The 22,801-nt window shown below is 37.0% G+C and overlaps 1 protein-coding gene across 1 annotated transcript in view; it reads left to right on the top strand.

The window, feature by feature from the left end:
* The first annotated feature begins 2,321 nt into the window (after positions 1 to 2,321).
* Positions 2,322 to 22,801, top strand: part of TTC29 (tetratricopeptide repeat domain 29) — a 258,577-nt gene continuing 238,097 nt past the window's right edge. The window contains 6 exon segments of the mRNA XM_033215424.1: positions 2,322 to 2,489; positions 3,127 to 3,173; positions 5,467 to 5,529; positions 5,532 to 5,566; positions 8,186 to 8,283; positions 10,405 to 10,488. Of these exon segments, the coding sequence (XP_033071315.1) occupies positions 5,496 to 5,529; positions 5,532 to 5,566; positions 8,186 to 8,283; positions 10,405 to 10,488 (251 nt within the window). The 5' untranslated portion in view covers positions 2,322 to 2,489; positions 3,127 to 3,173; positions 5,467 to 5,495.

Raw genomic sequence — 22,801 nt, 5'->3', positions numbered from 1 at the left:
GCATGGAGCAAAACCCAAGGCTGACTTGTGATGGTGACATACTGTAATCAATAAATAAATGTTGTTGTTTTAGGCCGCACAGATTTGTGGTTGTCACCGCATATGGATCTTACTATTACATCACATACAAAGGAAGGAAAATAAAATTGGCACTAGACTTCTCATCTCGAACACTGGATACTAGAAAACAGTGAAATAATACCTTATAAATTCAGAGGGAAACGATTGTTAATTTAGAATGTGCAACCCTACCAAAAGTTCACAGGCAAAATAAGGATATTGTCAGACATGAAAGAACTTAAAAATTTTATCTCATATGTTCTTTCCTAAGATGTTACTTGGGGATTTGTTTAGTAAAAGAAGAATTCAGAATAATTTTACTGTAGAAATTGATGATTGAGATATCAAAACCACTTTGAGAATAATTATGGGGAGTAGTTAAGATGGATTGGCTTGCACTAGAAAATTATCACTTGTTCTTTAGGGAGCTGACCTCACCTAAAATCATTTCTTCAGGGAAAGATTGGAAGAGGAAACTTTAGAGGTTGTTATGTCAGTAATAGCATTCAAATTATCAACTGCATCACCTGACCTTCTCCCTAGAATTCTAGGTGGGGAAGACTGAGGAAGCAATGAGAAGAATTACATAAGGAAGAATCTGTTTGAAAAACCACTCTATTCTGTCATTCATTCAGGTAATTCAAAAAATAGTTTTGAGCACATACTGTATAGTAATCCTTGTACTATTCCAGGGAATTCAGAAAACAATAAGACAAAGTTTGTGCTTTCAAGGTACTCAAAATCTTTCAGGCAAGTTTGGTTCCCATAAGCCAAACACCATGCAAAGTTATACTGATAAAATAAAGGTAGGTCTAAGACAAAGGAGGCGAGAAGAGGAGAAATTAATTCTGTGAAAGGTAGGGGTATTCTGGAATCCTCAAAGCTTTCAGAAAGGCCTGAGTCTCTAGATAAAGTTGCACCTGAATCTGGCATCCTTTGTTTGCCGTCAGTTTCCTTTTTTGCTTAAGCCCGTTTCAGTTTCCTGTCACTTGCGAACGAAGTTTTCTAACTGAAGGAATTCTATGCTAAACAGAAGGAGAAAGAGAATTAGTCAAAGAACTTATAGTGAAAAAACAACAAGTAGGAGAAATAGGTCCAAAGAAGCAGGAAGGAACTACCTAGAAAGCCAGCTAAGACAGCCTCCTGTGAGAAAGGAAGCTGAATGGAATTTACAAACCTCTAAGTCAGAAAAAGCAGCAAGGACTGGAAAAGAATTCACACAGGTCACAGTGGAGTGTGTTAAGGTGATGCTGAAATTGGAAAATAAACTCATGAGAATAGAATGAGAGTCTTACTGGTGTGGGGGATGGGTGGAGCCCAGTTACAGATTGTCACAGTCATCATTGAATGTATAATGTAAACTTACTTGGAAATAATTTAGTAACTTGTGACAGCAAATCAGATGTTAGAATGAAAGTGTGGTTATGGTTGATATGCTTGTACTCCAAATAGAATCGATTTATGGTTAGTAGAATGATTCGTGTGAGCAATATTGCTGACTCATTCTCCTACAATGCGTGACAGGAGACAAGGAACAAAAGCCTAACTTTCCAGCACTTCTGTATTTTAGAAGTAACAAGTGGCAAGCCTCACTTTCTTGCCCCATATATATGAGGGAATGAGCAAGAAGGCTCACTTCCTTGCACTCATTCTGAGAGGAGAGATGGCATGATGGGCCAAGATTAACAGGATGATATTTATTTAGCGTAAATATAAAACCCTGAGTTTCAGGTAAAAATGCAAAACGAATAAGGACAGATGCAGGGAGGTTCTCTTAAAGAGACCTTGAGTATTTAGCGAACCACAATTTAAAATTGAATTGTCTGTGGGGACAGGACAGGAAAAGGCATTTGTGGTGGGTTCTGACTGCAAGAGAGGCTGAGGAAGAGAATGAATGACTTAGCTAGATGGATAAATTGGCTTCAGGTCACGGGGTCATGAATGCCTGGCTCAGCGTTTTCCTATCAATCCTGTGGACAAAAGGGCAATGAAGAAAAACATTGAGAATGGAAGGCCACGAAAGAAATGAAAGTGGCAAGTTCGAGCCCCTTGGGTTATGTGAAAATGCCTAAAAGCGAGCTAACTTCTGAAAGCAACCGTGCTCCAAAAGCCTCAGTTGTCTGGGGGCCCCGCCCGGCCGTCAGTAAGCTCCGCCCCTTGCCAGGCTCCGCCCCCAAGCCCGAAGAGTCTGGGAGCTGCCCCAATCCCAAGGCCCGGTTTAGCCTAACCCCACCCCCGGTCGTCCCGCCTTGCCTCTCTGTTTCCCTGGAGATGCTTTCGGCGTCCCCTCTCTCCGCGCCGGCGCAGCCAGGCCTCGGAATCACTAATAGAGGAGGGGGCGGCGCCGACGCCCAGCACCTGCCGCCGGTGGGGGACTCACTTCGGTGGAACGGAAAACTGAAGTTGTTTCACTGGGCGAGTGCACCGAGGTTCGTGACGGCAGGGGCGAGGCTGGGACAGGACTTCCTCAGTTCCTTGGAGAGGCGGGCTGTTCTTCAGGCAGCCCCTTCCCTGACCCCTACAGCCCTTCCTCCATCAGTCTTTCTCAAGCTTCCTGAGTCCAGGCCCTCGCCACGTACCTCAAGAAACTAATTGAAAGAGAAGTAGGGAAAGGCGCCAGTTCATCTTGTTCCCCAGTTCACCTGACCCTCTGAGGGAAGTGAAAAACTATACATAGGATAAGTCCTTTAGTCCTGTTGAGAACTAGGTGGGAAAAGAAAGGGAACTGAGATGCTCTCGGTTTTTGGCAAAGATAACTCTGTCTTGTAAATTTGAGAGAGCAAATGGTTATCCCTAATGTCACATTTGTATTGAAATACATCAATACATATACATATTTCAGATGTTTTGGCATTTCACTGATTTAGTGATTCGTTTCTCCTATAGGATCTATACTTGGGGATTTTCTTTAAAAGCTCATCTAAACTTAGATGGCAGGAACTTAGTAGTATTTGTTGTAAGAGTGAATCTTATTCCATGACTCGGGGCGGGGAGAGGAGTTACACTACTGACTGATTTTAAACTTCTTTTCTTTTTTGCTATTATTCTTTGCTTCCTGATTTTCAGGCTGAAGTCTATAAGCCTGGAGAGACCATCAGCAGTAATCTGCAAATGTAAGTCAACTGAAATATGGATTGCCTTCAGACTCTTTTCCTGCTTGATTTTGTGATTTAGCCATCAATGTCAGTTGGTAGGAAATGTATTTTCTATTTATTTTACTTAACAACCTATCTAATTACCCACGAGAGAGTGCCAGAAGTGTCAACAAATTATGATACCAAGAATAAACATTATTAGTGACTCTTCATAAATTTATTTTTTCTATACTTAGGGAGCATAGTGATATTTCTTCTGTAGTTTTCATTAAACTTTCATAGTAAAAGAGCTTGTGATAATAGAAAAGTTTTAATTCTTATGAATGATTTTTAGTAAAATCGTATTTGTTTTGAACTTGTGATGATGTACAATAAACTCGCTTACTGTGCTTTACTGCCTTTATTTCTCTCATCTTAGTTTTTACTCCAAAGTGACTGAACCCTGGAGACACTGGTCAGCCTCAGACATAGTCATTCTCCAAGTAGCCTCCGTTTACACGGTAGTAGGCCTCCCTGCTTTGTGTTTCCCGATAAAGGCATCTCTGGGGATAAAGGGAAGGGGGGTTAGTCTTTGAAGAATTTTACTTGGGGGCCAAAAATTTAAGCTCACACCATGGGACACATTCAGCCTGACCTAGCACTCTCAAACCTTTCATCCTGTATTTCTCCATTCTCATTTGTCTTTGCATGTGGGGGCCAAACTTAGAGATTGTAACTGTGATACAAGAGCCAACCAGCAGATCAAAGGGTGCACCAAATCTCTTCTGAATACCAACAGTGGAATGGCTTCAGGCGGCCTTTTGATCTTTGTCTCAGCACCCGATGGTGCCACACTGCAGCACTGCCCACTTGCTGGCACTGGGGAGGTGCCTCTGGGTCCTCCTAAGAGGCTGATTCCGCCTGAGCTCCTGGGGCTAAGCTCATTGTGGTGCCAGCCAAAGAGGTATCTTTCATTCTTCTTCTTTCTTACTCACCTGAACCTGAGCAATATCCTTTCCTGCAGTCACACCTATCTTGTGTGTTTTCCCCTGAGATGTTGATCCAGGAGAACCCTAAGGAGGTGCCATAACTAATGGTGATGTGCTCCATTTATGCTACAGGCCTAGGTCAGTCACCTCATAGCACTAGTCCCATTCTTCATTGTTGAGTCTAGGCTGGAGCTCACATGGAAACTGAGAATGCTGTCTGACCAACACCAGGAAAATGATGCAACTCATATTAACAAAGACCAAAAGGCTTTCTTTACAGGTATTTAATTTAATGTAAGTACCACAAACCCTGCTTGAACTTATAAGGCATAAAAGATGGCAATTACTTAGATAAGAAAGTAATTTGTTACAGGACCCCTTTAAATATTTGGTGCATTCAAAATATTAACTGTGTCATAAAATTCAGATCACACATTATCTGTTATGTAAAACAAAATACCTTATGTGGCCATGTATTGATTCTGAGAAACAAAATTCCCTTTCCCGATAGGCACTGGCAAGGCACAATGTGGGGTTCAGAAACAAGGAGAAAGCCTGTTCAACTTCCACCCTCACTCTAAGCTTAAACTTTCCAACATAGTTTGAGCGATATTTTTTCCAACATGCTTTTTTTTTTCCACTTTATCATTCAGCTCTGATAACTTTTTTCCACTTTATCATTCAGCTCTGACCACCCCCCATTCAGAGTTTGTGCCTTGAGGCTTGCCAGCAGGGCTTGCAGTACTTACATTAAACTAAATTTAAGAGTAAAGGTGCTCCTGCTGCTAATGTTCTCAGATCAGAGGAGAGCAAAATGAAGGAACTGGCAGCTGAAACTTTAATGGAAGGAAACATTGACTCAGAGTTTGAAAAAAAAAAAAAAAAAAGCGCAGTTGATCTGTATGACAAAGAAGACATACCCCTCTCCATGTATGTCATTTGCATTTGGTTTCTATTCGATCTCAAGTAAACATCAAAAAGGATAAATTTTATATAACATGCTGGTATGCCAACTTTGGTGGGGAGTTATACTCACCTGGATGAGCTATGTTGACTGGATCAGCAGCTCTGGGGTCTGCTCTCTTTTATCTGTCTACAAATAGCTGGATATTCTTAGTATTCAAGGAAATTGCAAGCACTGTTCCTTATTTTGAACCTCCTTAGTGAACTCTTCAAAGACCCCTGCAATTATGAAGAGATTACCCTGGCCCCGGTGCCCACTGCATAATGCTTTGGCAAGTCAAGTGGGGCTTTTAGAAAAGAATCTAAAATTTATAGATGATGGAATGCCCCAAATAAAGCACACTTAGTTGTTTTCCTCTCTCCCTTTTGAAATTTCCTAGGGCTACACTGGTCTGGGTTAAGAACGTAGATGATTCAGATGTTCACTGTAACACTGGAAGACTCTGAACTCTGTGGAACAGTCTTCACAGCTCCTGTGAAGTAAACTCTTGGGAGGCCCGTTTGGGGAGCTTTGGTGTCCCTTCAAACCTCACATGAGTCATAACTTCTTACCATATGCTCTGTATGATGTCGCCATTTAGTAAGTTCTTGTTATTCCAGTAACTCAACTATTTAATGTAACATCTAATCAGAAAAAGAGATTTTTAAAGTTAAAAAAAAAGTCATTATGTTATGAAGTTATGAAGGGTAATATAGTATGTTTCTAATGTTTAGTCTGCAGGAGAGGACTAACATTTACTGTTTAGATTGTGCACTTTAAAGCTACAACTGCATAAAAATAAGTAGGCATTTTGTTTCATAGATCGTATCATGCCTTGATAAACTGGTAGTACTGGGATTCTATTATATTTAAAATAAACCACTGATCTCCGTTAGAATTCTCTTTAATTATGTGAAAAATGATTTTTAGGCCAGGGTAATAATCTTTTTCAGTAACACGAAGCTGTCTGTTTACACTGAATTTCAGAAGATTTTCTCTCGTCTTAGTGCTTCTCCACCCCCACCTCCACCATGGCTTTGTAGCACTAGAGGAATATTGTGTCTCAGCCATCCACAGGTGGTTCTATTTCAGGTTTGACTACATCTCTCCTTCTCTACTCCTACCTAAGCCACCACCCTCTCTCCCCTGCATTTCACAGGAGACTTTGAGCTAGCCTCTCTGCTGTCTACCCTTTCCCCTACTACAGTCTAACCTGAAAGAAAAAGTCAGAGTGATCCTTTCAGGATGAAGGTCAGATCATGTCAATTCTATGCCCTGTATCCTCCAGTGGATTCTTACCTCAATGAGAATAAAAGCCAGTTTTTACAATAACCCTCAAGACATTACATTTGTCGGGACACCCAACAAAATTCTCTGTAATGTCTTTGAGCTTGTCTCCTTCTGTTTTTATTCATCCCTTTGCCATTGGTGAGCATTTGGGTAGTTTCTAGTTCCCTGCTTTGTTTTCCAGTAGAGAATCTTATCAACATCTGAGGTTCTATATATTTTGCTTATTTGTGTATTGTCTTTCTCCATATTTACCCCCATACTGCAAAGTCTGTGAGATCAGAGAGTTTTGTCTTTTTCTTCACTGCTGTATCTTTGGCACCTCGAACAGTGCCTGGCACCAAAAAGGAGCTCACTAAATATCTGCTGAATATATTCAAGGCCCAGATTTTATTGTGATTTTCCCTGGGTCACACAGGTAGTAATGCTGAAGATAAGCCATTTAAAACCTAAAACAAGCCTTTCAGTTGCTTGGTGAAGCTAAGAGTACAGGTCAAACCTGGTGGATATACAGGGGTTGAGATCAGGAGCCCCTGGCCTTTTGGATGCCTCTCTATTTAACAGAAGCATGGGTTCTTTTGCATCTGAGAGCCCTTGCACCATGTAACAATTTTTCTATTCTAAGTTCACAGACATCATGTCCACGTGTCCCTTTGGAGTAAGATTTAGAAACTTGATTTTATAGACTTGCCTTCCTAATTGCTCACCACTGTGGCACAGTGCATTTTCCAAAAAGGACTGCAACAGTATCTCCCATGCCATATTCTTTTCTTACAATGAAACTTTGACATTCCCCTATCAATAGGTGGCTCTGTGTTCATTTGCCTTGAATCTGGGTGAACTTGTTATTACAGCAGAAGTGGATGCTATGTGACTTCCAAAGGTAGACCCTAAAAGGGGATAAAGCTTCTGCCTGGCTTTTCTCTAAAATACTTGCCTTTGGAGCCTGGAGCTGCTACATAAGAAGTCTTAGGTTGCCATGATGTGAAGAAGCCTATGCCACATGAGGAGACCACATGTATGAGTTCTAGCAGATAGCCCCAGTTGAGTCCCAGCTAAGAGTTAGCATCAACCACTAGAAAAGTGAGTGAAGATACTTCAAGGTGATTCCTGTCCCCTATCATTGGGTTACTACAGCTTCTGAGTTTTCTCTGCAGAGGCTCCTGTCATCATGGAGGAGAAAAACATCCATGTCTATCATACCCTGTCCTTATTCCTGACCCGTGTAAAGTGTGAGATAAAGTTGTTTTTGTTTAAAACTTTTTAAAAACAGTACATTTTGAAGTGATTCATTATATTGTTATGGCTGTGTGCTTTCTCAGGGCAGCTGTCTCCTTGTTGAGAACTGTTCTTATCATCTATCACATCTAAGGGAAAGCCTTTATTTGCGAGCAATAAGGCTTTTAGAAAACAACAAGTATGAGCAATTTTCAATTATTGATAATAACAGGAAAGCAACACATAAACATTGGAAATCCGTAGCTATCCTAAAAATCTTCATTCTTTAATTGCAATCATGTGCCTTACAAAACTCTTACCAACGATGCCAACTGAACCATCAATGCTTTTATCATATTTTCTTCTTATCTACTTTGTGGTGAAGATACAGACAAATAATAAATTGGCCAAAAAGCAGACAATGGAGGAAAATAATGAGAGAAGCAACCTACAGAATCCACTCACTGAGCATCATTCCTGAATAATACAGCTATAGCACTATATGTAGACATTCTCAACTAAGATGACAGACTGTGAATCTCTAATAATGTCTTAAAGGATCCTTTGAAAGATTTATTCTTTAAAATACAATTTCTACTTATTTCTTTTTGTAGTCCGAAATGACCACCCTGCCCCCACTGCCCATGACACGCCCGAAGCTTACAGCCTTAGCCAGACAGAAGCTTCCTTGCTCCTCCAGAAAAATTCCAAGGTACATGCCCCTGGTTTTTACTTATTTTCCTACAGAATGAATTTTCTGTAGTGAGAAATGTCAATAATGTATCTCAGAAAATAAAATCATTTCAAGAGAAGAGAAAAATACCTTGTTATATTGAGAATATTGAAATCTGCTGTTTCAAAGGATTTATGAACCACATTCGAATACTGCAATTATATATATTTATTTATTAATCTAGTTATTGTTTCATCATTTTATTTCCTATTGCAATTATATCATGATTCCCATAGAGTTTTGGAGATAAGTTTCCTGTTTTAAATGTATATGGAAAACAGAAAGCAGAAGCTTTGGGAATGAAAGGTGTAAAGCTTTTTTCTTTTTAAGGCAGAGTCTTACTCTGTCACCTAGGCTGGAGTGCAGTGGTGTGATCTCAGCTCACTGCAACCTCTGCCTCCTGGGTTCAAGCGATTATCGTGCCTCAACCTCCTGAGTAGCTGGGACCACAGGCATGCACCACTATGCCCAGCTAATTTTTTGTATTTTTAGTAGAGACAGGTTTTTGTCATGTTGGCCAGGCTGGTCTGGAACTCCTGGCCTCAAATGATTCACCCACCTTGGCTTCCCAAAATGCTGGGATTGTAGGGATGAGCCACCATGCCCAGACTGAAAGGTGTAATGCTTTTAATCTATAAGGTCCCAAGGGCTGACTTATGTTTAGGAAGAAGGAGGGTAGAGCCTTACTTGTAGGGTAGATTGGAGGGCATGAATCAGCTCCTGAAATGATGCTGGGGCCTGAAAATACATCATCAAACTGCTGCTGCCCATGAGTGACTGCTGAGCTACTCAAAGTGTCACTGAGGAAATGCAGGACAGAGAAACTGATACATTTTGTCATAATTATGAATATTAACTGATTGTGCTATTTTGAAATTGCCATTTATAATTCTATTGACTTTTTGTAATACACATATTATTTACCAATATAAATAGTTTGCATACATAGGTTTATTTTCTTTATATGACTACTTTTCCATTCCTGCAAGGCATAATGATCAAAGTATTAGGAGGCTTCTTTGTTCTCATGCCTCATTTTTAGTATTTCTTCTAGGAAAGACCAAAGCCCCCGGACCAAAATAAATACATTCAGCTAAACTAACATAAAAATTCTTTTAAAATAGTAAATCAAAATTTTCTTTTCCTATAGCAGATAAATCTTTCAATGAATGTATAATTCATGTGTGTATACTATAATATATATACATATTTTTGTTTTACTTTTGAATAATGTAAAATATTTATGAAGTCTGAAAAAGCTTATTCTTTCTGTCTTTTTAAAGGATTTAATTTATATTTTGTTTTCAAGGTGAGCAAAAGCATAGCCAAATCTCATATCCGTAGGATAGGAAGAGTTTTAAAGAAAACTTTTTCTTGTATTCATTTCATTGAAGAAAAAGATTTTTATCATACCCCATAAAGGCAAAGTTTGTATCAACATTCTTTAATAACTTCTGAATAAAACACTGATATTTGTTTAGTTCCATATCATCATAGTTATGAGAAGTTGATAGCATGCTTATTTTTAAAAGTGCAAATGGGTGTGAAGAATGAATGCACTACAAGTATAATATATTTTCAATAAGGGCTTCTTAAAATCATTTTGCACCTTGAATCTTTAGTAATTTGAGTTTTATGTGTGATTTAAAAAACTGTTCAAAGAGCATTTCAGGACAAAATTGAGTAATGTTTGGGACAAATTCATGTTATACATTTGAATCAAACAGGTGTTCTGGGCTCTGGATTCTGTGCCAAACAGTATATAACTTCAGCAGTTGGAAAGTTATACCATGAAAAAATGTGAGCAAAATAGAAGATCTTGTAAGCTTTGAGGAGAAGACTCTTAAGTAGAAAGTGAATTATTTCAAGGTGTTGGTGTTTTATTTGTTTACATACTGGGTTTAATATTCTTCCTTATCATTTTCCATTTAGGAAAGATAAAATTTTGAAATGATCAACGACCTAACTCTATAGCTTTTGTGTTTATTATATATGGCATTATACCCTGAATATTTCTGTTCTCCTAGTGGCATTTTACATGTTTGGTAGCTTTTCAACTTGATAAGGTGGTGCTTTATTATTTCTTTCTATTTCATTTAGGTCTCAACTGATCAAAGAAAAAGAAGACATAGATCATTACCTAGAGGTGAATTTCAAAGGATTGTCAAAAGAGGAGGTTGCTGCGTAAGTACAACCTTTAGAGGTTCTTTAATATAAAGTTTATTTCTTTTGTCTTGATTCTTTATTGAAATTTCAATTTTCCTGTGTAATATACTTTTTCATTGGAACATGGCATTTAAAAATTAAAGCTCATATTAAATAGTGATAAGTCATGTCTATTGATCTCACACGTATCAAAGTCTTTAATTTTATGGCTCTCAAAATTCCCATATTTACCAAGATATTATACTATCACATTTGCAATATTTAGTTAAGTCTGTGCTATTAATTGCTTGTTAACCTTCATTTTAAGATGTGTTATCTCCGTGGGAAAGAAAAAAGCTTTAAGAAAAAGATTTATGTATCTTTTCTCCTGGTGATTAAAGAAAAAGAAACATCTTACTAATGTACTAATATGTCTCCTTTTCCACCCAAGCACTCACAAAGAGAACAAATGGATCATAGTTTATTGGTTAATTTTAAAATAATTCTAAATTGTCTAGATTTGTTTTTTTTAGATGAACAACGCAAACTTTGACATTTTATCACCAGTTGGAGTCTAATTTATAGGACGAATAAAAGCAGTACAAAAATCAATGTAAGTTAGTGAGAAATGAATAGAAACCTAGAATAACAGCTAAACAGGTTTAATATTTCTTACCTATACTTAGTGGCTCTGTTATCAGATCTTTTCATGTAAGTATTGAAAAATGGAAATCTTGTAAATCTACACTTATGGAATTCATTAATTGTTTCAATTAAAATATTTTATGCAACAAATGTTCTTAAAAGATTCTCTCTATTAATATTGTCTCATGCTATGGGATTCTACTGAAAGAGTGTTGCTAATTATATTTTGGTGTGGGTTTCATATATTCTGAAGTTCTAAGTCTCTTGGTGTTTTCCATTTTATCAGATATTATCTTTGTCAATTTGCATATAACATGGAAAAACAGTCATTTATTCTGTCAATGACTACTTTATAGAATGACAAAATTTTACAGTAGCTGTAATCACTCACTTCTGCAGAGCTCTATGGACTACCATGTATATGGTATGTGGGAATTTTGGTTAAATGCTATTCTGATGATTAATTCTTTAACTTTCCGTGATAACCTGTTACATAAAATTAAAGGTCAATATTGTATGACAGTACAACTACTTCTTAAAAGAAAAATGTATGTATGCCATATTTGGATTCTGATTTAAATATTATATCCAAATAGTTTTAATTGCCTTAAGAATTGGAATTAAATTAAAAACTAAACACGCTACACATAATTTCAACAAACTAGAAGTCCATATACTAAAAGTCTACTGACAGTTAAGCTTTCAGTGCAGGCTGAAGAAAAATTTTATCTAAGACAATGCAAAATAGGCTATAGTGATGAGTATTCTCTTAATATTATTTTTCCACTAAAGGTACTGCCAAATTGATTTCAAATTCATCATTAAACTATTTGCAACAGTAACACTGGGTAATTCTCAGTTCTTACTACAGTATTCTCCTTAAAGTTTCCTTCACTTCAGTGCTTTCTTAGACCAAAGCTCTTTCTGTAAGATAGTGGATGCAAATCATTAGTATGGAGATAGCTGGTACACAGGTCATTATTGTGCTTTTGATTGATATACATTCTAGACCTTGCCCTAGACAGACTAATTGAATAGCATAAAAAGGAGAAAATTGATGAATGATTTCAGCATCTCCCAGCAATGCCCAGCAGGTGCCATGAAGAATTACGTGTAGTCTGTTAGCCAAGGAATTACTGCATAAAACTCTTTATAGCCATTCAACCCTTAAAAGATAAATTGATCAACAAACATTTATTAAGTACTCACTTTATATCTAATGCCAGTTTTTTCACAGTGGGAGAGACAATGATATTTTATTGTAAAATACTTGGCCGCATCCTGGAACCTTAACATCTATTTGAGACAATAAGACCTATGAGCAGCAGACAAATATGAAATGACTGAGTGCCAACTGTCCTGTGAGGTGCAGCCTAGAGGTCAAGAAACAATCAGAGAAGACTAAGACAATAGGATAGAACTTCTCAAGGAAGATAGATTTTGAGTTTAGCTTCCTGTCTGGTAGCATTATAAAATTATCTAACTAGAAAGTCATAGATCTTCAGTATATAAAAATGTAATGGGTAGAAATGGAAGAATCAAATCAGGCAAAAACAATGTCTAAGATATATCCTCAAATCCCTCTCTCTACTGCCTTATTCATGTCTTTAAGATGGTGATCAATATATTTGTGTATACTCATTAATACAAATGATGTACACTGGCTTTGATATCCCATAGTACACATATGCTCTGTGTCTAGTTTCAAAATCCCTCATCGTGCACCTCAAAATATACCAACCTACTTATGTGTAAACTCACACGCTCTGACTTTCCTCCCAATGCGATGGGTGGAGAGTTCCTATTGTCATCTAAGTATCGTCCCTCTGCTGTGCTTCCTCTTATCCCCTCTTACCTGCTCCCAAGACTTTCTCCTGCAGTTAAATTTGTTTTTCTCCTATACCATCAATTTCTCCATTTTCATTGGATCAGTCTCACTGGTATTCATTTCTACTCAAACATTTTTCTTGACATATTATCCCCTTCCAGGTTCTACCCCATTTTTCTCTACCCAAGACAGCAAACAAAAGTGCTGTCTTAATATTTTCACGTTTCATTTTTGCCTCAGTTGACTCTAAATAGGTTTCCAGCCCCCATACTTACTGAAATGCCTCTTTAAGGTCACCCATGACCTCTAGTTTTATCACATCTAATAGTTATGTTTCTGTTTCCAGCTTCGTTGATGTCTTCACAGCATTTGACCGAGTTGAACGCTCTCATCTTCTTGAACATTATGTGCTTGTGACTTTCAGGATGCCATTTTCTATGGTTTTCCTCCACACTGGAACACTTCAGTCTTCTTTGCAGGCTGGTTTTCTCTTTCCAAACTCTCAGTGGTGAGGTGTCCAAAGGCTGGGTCCTAGGTGCACTTCAGCCACACTCTCAACCTGGACCCAGTCTTACAGCTTTAAACATGAGCAATAACCCGATGGCTACTTAATTTATAAATCCTGCACTGACCTCTCTACCAAGCCGAAAGTTTTTAGATCCAATTGCCTCCTTGATGTGTCTACTTGGATATATCACAGACATTCCAAGGTTAATATAACCCAAAACTGGACTCTTGCTTCACCCCTACTCCTCTTCTATCCCCAATATTCTTCCCACAGCCTTTCCTCAATTCAGCAAATACCATCAAGGCAGCCTTGAGTTTTACCTTGCTTACTGCTACTCCCCTCTAATCCATCAGTATGCCCTATCAGATACAACTCCAAAATATATCCCGTGTTCATCTCCTGGTCTTCATCGCAGAGCTGCCATCTTGTCTGCTAAGATCGCTTAAATGGTCATATAACTGCTCTACCCACACCCACTCTCACTCCACCACACTCCACCTGCTAGAGTGGTCTTTTGAAAACATTAGATCATGACATCCCCCTGCTTAAAATCTGCCAAAAGCTTTCCATTCTTCACCTGGCCTGAAGCTGTGCATGGTCTGGACTTTACTGAACTCTGGACTTCTCTCTCTTTCTCCCCACCAGTCTCTACTCCCGAAATGGCTTTATTGCTGACACTTCTTATGCAGGTGTCAACTTGAATGTGACCTCCACAGTGAGCCGTTCCTTGACCTCATAATAAAATGTAAATGAGTAAGGAAGCAGGGTAAGCTAACATATAGTTGTCACTGGAATGGCCAAACTCAAGTGACGGGGATGTATTTTACTTTGGAATGGATAGAATTGTTCAAAGGCAAAGGGCTTCTGGGTTTTGTATCATCTACCTTCACAGAAGAAATTTCAGTGTGCTTCATTACTTTCTAAGTGACTAGATTATTGTTGTGCCTTATAGGTTCATTTAAAACAATCAAATCCATTGTATTCACATTCCATATTTGATAATGATGATTTGACTTTAAGCTACAAAGTCAAATTTGACTTAGCAGTGAACTTCAAATGGTTCACTGCTACTATCTAACTGATCTTTAACAAGTACAGACAGTCATGTCAGAAGAGTTTCTGTGCGTCGGGTTTTTCATTCTGTATAATATTATTGTTTTCAAAAAGAACTTAAAATATCACTTATTATCATATCATAATTACTTTGAGTAGCTAAATAATAAAAGAGTCATTTATAGCTTCAAATCAACATTTCTAGAGGGCACTTTACCGATTTAGCTATGTATATGAGGAAACAAAATCATCTGGGGACAGAGTATGTTAATCTGCTCAATATTATTTTCTGCTTCAGATATCAAGTTCTATTATATGGAAGAATATGTTTGGTTCAAAATTGTGTGCATCTCTAAGATATTGCTTTCTTTCCAAATATCTTATTTTTAGCATCATCAGTGAGTGTTTATTGAACATCACTTTGTCAGCAAGCTCAGTGGCAGTTAGGACTGTTTGTTACTATATTCAGTGAGTTTGGGCTGTAAAGAAACAAAGAACAATTTACTTTCATATCTTTTAAAGCTTTTTTCTCCTGCCTCATTTTGAATTGTATTATACTTACTCAAAGTAAATTAGTGTTTTGCCAGTCTACATTTTTTTTTTTTTTTGCAGACTAGGTTTTTATCTTGAATTTCAAAATTTTCATCCAAAGGTGCTTTTATGAACTACAAATATACTTTTTATATGCAAATCTAGCTTCTGGATTTGTGAAATGCCTTGGCATTCTAAACATACGGAGCAAGATGAAGCCCATGTATTTAAGATACAGTATTTCATAATTCTTTATTGGAAGTTAGATCCTTTCAAGTGTGCTCTTCCTCTGCTTAATTCATTTTTGTTTACTCTTGAAATTTTTTATGAAATCATTTTGGTTTCTCTTAAAACAGTTTGCTGTTTGGTAAAGTAATAAATTAAATTCTCTATGGAGGTTTGCAAATTAACTTCCTGAAGAAGCCAGTTGCCAAGCAAATGTTTACATGACTAATCTCCAGATGAGACAGAGATAGGTGGGCAAGAGAAGGAAGAACCCGTTTCTTGCTAGGAAAGAAGATTTTGGTGTTCCAAAATGAAGAGAAAAATTCTTTCTCATGAATATTTTTTAAAAATAAGTGATTACAGAGAATGCAGATGGAAAGAGAGAAGGAATTGTTACTCCTTTTTGAAAAAATTCTGGCATTGTCTTCTAGATCAGATCTCTAGGATGTGAAACCAGGAATGAAAAGACCGTTTTGCCATGATTTAAAAGAAAAGAAAGAGAAGGAAGGGAAGAAGAAGAAAAAACGGAAAGAAGAAGGGAGAAAAGACTGATATCAATAAAGTTTAAAATTGGGGAATTTTAAAAATGTAGTTGGAAGGAGATTTTTGAAAAACAAAACCAGACAGAATAAAACAACAGTGTTCACTAGGTGCAAAAAAATGGTCTCAAATTTTCACCAAAACCAAATATAGAGATAAAAGAAACGATTTCAAATGTCAACAGAACATAGAAATGCCAATTTTTTTACTCATTTGTATCTTTGTGTCCTTTAGGAGTTTGCTTTAAAATACTATTTTCACATAGGTGTTTAAGCTTACCAGCTCTAATAGACATTTTTAAAAAATGTCTCTAAGAGGAAAGCATGGGAGTCATGACTTGCAACTCTGGCTATTAGAGGAGCTGATTCCTTCTGCAGTTGAAAACTTGGCTTTGTTATGTAATACCTGTATTGTCTTAAGGAGTTTACCTGCTTTCTCTCATCTTTGCTTTCCACAACTATTTGGAGAGCATAATAACAAGAAATTCTTACAGGAATTAAATGAGATTCTCTATGTGAAACACATGTAGATGACACTCAATTCGGACTATTATTAATTATCATTACTCATTTTTCTTTGGCTTTTAAGCATTTATTAATAGTATAAATAGCCTAAATATTTTGCATTAACTTTATGTGTTGATTTATGTAGTGATATTAATTTATCATTTCTCTTTAAATACCTTTTTGTTGTACTAAGTATCATTTTCATCATGTACTAAAGGCAGAGTTTTAAATAAGATCTATTTCAAACTTACAATGCTAATCAATGAGAGGACTTTTTATTTTTGTAGAGACAGGGACTCAGTGTTGCCCAGATAGAACTTGAACTCCTGGCTTCACGCAGTCCTCTCACCTCAGCCTCCCAAAGTGCTGGCATGACAGCTGGGAGCCATCGTGCCCAGCCAGTTTTTTTAAGAAAATTTCAAGTTGCAATAAAAACTTTTCAGAAATGTACAGATAAACTCACAGTTTTAGAAATACACAGAATATAGCTGGAGGATGTGGTTTTTCCTACAATAGCCCATAAACCTGTAAGTGCAAAATGTACTTCTCTATTTAAAAACCATTTGGGAAATTCATTTTTCAGTGTGATAGGACAAAGTGATAAATAAAAAAACATAAAAGGAGACAAGCACACAGGTACCACAGAGGATGAATCAGCCAGAACTGTCAGTCAGTGGGATAAACAATGATCCAGCCACATCACTCTCAATGTATGGGGCAAGATGGTTTTATTATGTTGTGTTTTGTCTTTGATAGTGTGTTCTTTCTGTATTAAGAAAACAGGGAAGATTAAAAACTATTTAGACCATTTTCAAGTATCCATTATGGCTAAAAAACAATCCTTAAAATTACTGAGGTTACTGCAACTATGGAAAAATCATCTCCCTGGCCTATATCCATATCCTGTTCTGTTTTCTATGTTGGAAATTGGAGATGTGGTAATAACCAGTGTCACTATCTCACTGTTTAAAGCAAAACCAAGTTATGGATTCACAAGAACTCTTTTGCTTCACCAGGGTTTCCACAGATATTACCAGACCAGGGACTTTTCTGGGAAGCATAATCAGGTGATACCCACCTCCAGATTAGAAGGGAATAGCATTATCATTCTCTTTTGTTTTTATTTTTTTCATTCTCTTTTAAAATAAAAGCATTTAAATGTCTAATTATAAGAAATGAAAATGAGAATATAAGTTTGTAGGAGATACTTTTCCTTAATAGTTTTTATTATTTGGAAGCTTATAAAACTTCATGTTTGTATTTCAGTGACTCTCTGAGACCATTTAAAATATGATCACCCTTTCTTTGATCTAGGAAGGCAACTTATCAAGATATATATGTGTGTGCGCATGTATATATATATATATACACACACACACATACAAATATATGTAGTGTATGTGTCTATAAATATATATATTGTATGTGTGCATGTTATGTGTATATATGTGTGTGTATTAACATCTTCAAGCTCTGTGCTTTAACTATTAATCCCAATTTTCTACATATCACGGTATAAAAATCTTTCAATATACTTTAAGTGCTTGTCTTTAAGCCAAAGTGTAAGCATGTTAAGTCGAATTAAATACAGGCATACCTTCTTCTATTGCACTTTGCTGTATTGTACATCAGAGATACTGTATAGCCAGAAAACCCAGATAGAGAAGCTTCTTCCTCTTCTTCCCTGCAATCCACACAGTGCAGGCAAAACTTGACAGTTCCTTCATAAAAAGAATATCAGGGACACATCACTAATTCAGATGTCAGATTTACATTAACCAACATCAGTATATGCATGCAAACCCTGACACAACAAAGAAAAGCTCCAGAAAAATAGCCTACATATTATACTGTCAGAAGGGCTGTGGAGGCATCCTTAGGCCAAGTCTGTCGACTTAGACATGTATATAAAATTAGGTTTTCTTATTTAACTAGCTTGCCTATATTGCTTTTCATGGAAGCATCCTGTTTTTCCTACTTTAGGTAAATTAAATTTGTAAGGAAGAAGCTAAAATACTGAAATACTAGCTGACACGGGGAAGATAAAATAATTGGCCACTATGAAAAGGACAGACTGTCTGGGGACAAGGGCAAGGCATGACTGGGCCCTGCAGCCACCCTTTTCAGTGTATTTACATTGTGTTGAAATTAAATAACAGAATTCCTAACAAAGCATTATTTTGTTGACCTTACTCTATTTCATATGGCAGGGAAATGAGTAATATATTTTAGAAAAGTTTTAATTGTATGTTTTGCTTTATTAGTTTTTGTTTTAGTCTAGGTTTATATATGGAAAGATTTGTGTTATTGGGAAATTTACCAATGTTGATTGCCTCTGTCCTTAAATTAATACAAATTGTTTATTAATTTACTTATTAATTAATTACTATAGTATCTTCCAAACTCTTAGATGATCAATAAGAATATTTCCAAATCTCTTTTGTGCTTCTTGGATCTTTTAAAATTCCCTTCACATTGTTCCTAAGGAATCAGAAGTTATTTGGTCAGAATAATTTCCAAAAAGCCTAAATTTTCTTCTAAGTATGCTAGGAAACCTTTGGCTCATTTTATGCAGGGAAATGATATGCTGTCACTTTAGTTTAAAAGGATCATTCAAGGCTATTGGGCTCTGTGGATATTTGACTGGGGAACACCCCGAGCAAAAGATGATGGTGGCTTGACTAGGGCAGAGGTGGAAATGATGAGAAATGGTTTAATTTAGAATATGTTTAAGTAATAGGGAGATCAGAGCTTACCAATGGAGTAAACTTGGGGACTAAATAAAGCAATAGATAAAAAATGACTCCTTCTGAACTGACCCCAGCAACTAGAGGGATGTCTTGTTCACTGCTGAATCTCCAGCACCTATAACAGTATCCACATAGTAGGCACTCAATAAATACTTTTTAATAAGGCCAGCCTCATCCCAGCGCATGCATACTGTTTCCAGTTTAATTCCTTCCATTCCTGCTTTGAAATTCATCTTCCTGCAAAAATAATAGTAATGACTAATATTTGTAGAGCACTTTCTATGTTTCAGGAATTATTTTAAGTGCCTCATATGTATTCATTCATTTAATTCACAAAAAGAATTTATTAGTTCAATTTACAGCTAAGAATTGATGCACAGAGATATTAAGTAACTTTCCCAAGGACACACAGATAATAAGTAGAAGAGCTGACTTTGAATCTATGCAGTCTGGGTCTAGCACTCATTCTTGGAGCATTATACCATTCTGCCTCTGAAAATATTCAGGTCTTCATTATTCTATGTTTTCTCTCATCTCTCATTCTTCGTGTATTTCCATTCTCTTGGCCTAGAATGATTTTTCTCCTAATTGTCTCATGACTCTTACTCATTCTTAAATGGCTCGGCTGTATTAGATAAACTTGCTATAATCTTGTAATCTCCAGTACACTTATAGTACTATATTGCCATTGCTAGTATAATTGTTTCCTATACTAGACTACAAGCTTCAAGAGAGCTGAACCATTGCTGCTCTGCTCATATGTGCATCCTTGGTACTCTACTCATACAGTGCTTAGCTCACCTCACAGGAATGAGAACCCATGATCTTTTACCCCTTCATAGCCTTGCACATGTGTTCTGCCTGGAAAACCCTCTGCTTTCTCTCATGCTTTGTGTACTGGGCAAACTTTTGTTTATCTTCCAGCCTCAACTTAACTGTTTCTTGCTTTGTGAGGCCTCCTTTGATCCACTTGGTAGAGTGCAGAGCTCCTGTTTGAACTATCTTGATGGCCATTGACAGTCATGTACAAGTGTTTTATTTCCCCTTTATTAATATTTAACATACTGTAGTATGTTCTATACTATGTATGTATGTACTATAGTATGGATAGTATATAGATTGTGACTCATTAGTGGGTAGTGATTGTGACCCATCAGATTGGGGATCATGGCCAGGATTTAAGAAATGGAAAGAGAGTGTAGACAAATAGGATAGAAAAAAACGCATTGCATAGCGGAAAGCTAAATATTGGGAGGCTGCCATGTGTAATGGAATAGAGCATGAATTTTTAAACCATACTCTCTGGACTCCAGTCCCAGATTTACTCTCATTAACAAAGTAGCTAGTTGACTTTGGCGAAGTTACTTAACCTTTCTGTACTTCAGTTACCTAATCTGAAGAAAATAAAGATAATGATAATAGGGCCTGTTTCCTAAAATAGTTATGATAATTAATTGAGTTAATAATTATAAACCGATTGGAACATTTTGCATATTTGTGCTTTTAAACATTGGTTTAATATGTTACACACACATTTATACATGTGCTGAATTGCAATGTAAGTGTCTGGTTTTGTTTTTTGTTTTGTTTTTTTTTTTGAGATGGAGTCTTGCTCTGTCGCCCAGGCTGGAGTGCAGTGGTGCAATCTCGGCTCACTGCAATCTCCACCTCCCGAGTTTAAGCAATTCTCCTGCCTCAGCCTCCTGAATAGGTGGAATTACAGGTGTGCACCACCACACCCAGCTAATTTTTGTATTTTTTCTTAATGTGAGTTGTCATAAGGAATGAACTCTGCTATAGACTGGAGTCTTTGAAAGCAGGGATTGTGTTTTCTTCAACTTTTAGGCCTCGGACTTACATAAAATAACACTCTTTTGCTTGTTGACTTTCTTTCCAGAATAGATTAAAGAAACTTAAAGTTCAAACTTTGTAGGCTGGACATGGTGGCTCATGTCTGTAATTCCAGTACTTTGGAGGTCGAGGCGGGCAGATCACCTGAGGTCAGGAGTTTGAGACGAGCCTGGCCAACATGGTGAAACCCTGTCTCTACTAAAAATATAAAAATTAGTCAGGCATGGTGGCACACACCTGTAATCCCAGCTACTCAGGAGGCTGAGGCAGGAGAATCGCTTGAACCTGGGAGGCAGAGGTTGCAGTGAGCTGAGATTGCGCCATTGCACTCCAGCCTGGGCGACAGAGCAAGACTCTGTCTCAAAAACAAAAAAACAAAAAACAAAAACCCAAAACAAAAACAAAAACAAAAACAAAAACCTTTGTATTATACAGCTGTCAGATTATAACTAGAAAATAGAAAGCAAATAAATAAAGTATGTAAATATGCTCCCCAGTGGAATTAGTATAGTTACTATGAGGGAACATTAAGTTTCTCTTTCAACTTCTGAGTAGACTAGGCAAAAAGGAAGATGTGAAGGACTACAGAAGTCTCAACACCTGATGAAAAGGCATACATCAGTTCTTTAAGAGACAAGCTTTTTCCTGATACTAAGCTCCAAAAGAAAGTTATCGTATAATCTTATGTAAGAAAAATTTGCACACCTAATGCAACAAAATAGTTATTTAGACAGCTTGTCATAAATATTACATTTTCCCATTAAGTTTTCTTTCAAACAAGATAGTAACAGGTAAAATAAATGATTGCTGTGTGCTATTCTCTGTGTTAAGTGGTCTTTACAACAACCCTATGAACAATAACCCTGTTATTACTCCCAGAGACCAAGGCATGGAGAGGTTAAGTAATTTGACCAAGGCAACCTATTGTTATAAAGAAGCAGAAGCAAAGCAGTAGGAAAAAAGATGGTTCAAAGAGAGCAAGGAATGAATAAGCTGGAAAGAAAATGGATGACATACATTTGAAATCAATTTTCAGACTTTTCCGGTATTTCCAGGACTGCCTTGGATCCAGAACCTGCCTTGGGGCTCAGTTCTACCAGAACTCAGTTGTTCTGCAATCATGATTCAGATTTCCATGAAATCATTTTACTTAAGCCTGTCTGAAACAATTTTTTTTTTTTTTTTTTTTTTTTTGAGACGGAGTCTCGCGCTGTCACCCAGGCTGGAGTGCTGTGGCCGGATCTCAGCTCACTGCAAGCTCCGCCTCCCGGGTTCACGCCATTCTCCTGCCTCAGCCTCCCGAGTAGCTGGGACTACAGGCGCCGCCACCTCGCCCGGCTAGTTTTTTGTAGTTTTTTTTTAGTAGAGACGGGGTTTCACCGTGTTAGTCACTGAAACAATTTTTTATCCTACAACCAAAGTAGCCAAAGAAATGCATTGCTGATTAAGGGAATTGTTTTCTCAAAAGTTAATTTGGCTTAAGTTTTTCCCACATTAATGTCAAGATCAAGATAAGTGACTAATCTCATTTCTTTTCTATGTTTGAAATGGCCACACAGAAGTACAAAGGATAATAAATTCTTACCATGATAAGAAAGGAGAGAAAACAAATTAGAGATCTCAAAATTTCAAATGTTTTCAGAAAGCAGTTGAAATATCACTATAGAAAAAAATGATATTTTATAATGATAAAAGGAGTTGGCTCATCAAGAGGACATAAGCCTAAATGTTTATGCTTCTGATAACAGAACTTCAACAAACGTTGAACCAAAACTGATAGAAAGAAGAGGAGAAGTAGAAAAGTCCATAATTTTAGTTGGAGATTCCAACATCACTCTCTCAATAATTGGTAGAAAAACCAGTAGGAATATAGAAACCTTCAACAATGCCTTTAATCACCTTAAGTAATTGACAC

This window comes from Trachypithecus francoisi, unplaced genomic scaffold, assembly GCF_009764315.1.
Source record: "Trachypithecus francoisi isolate TF-2019V2 unplaced genomic scaffold, Tfra_2.0 Lachesis_group1, whole genome shotgun sequence".
NCBI classification, from domain to species: Eukaryota; Metazoa; Chordata; class Mammalia; order Primates; family Cercopithecidae; genus Trachypithecus; species Trachypithecus francoisi.
Note: the sequence above shows the minus strand (reverse complement) of the source record. Positions and strands in the feature narration are given on the sequence as shown.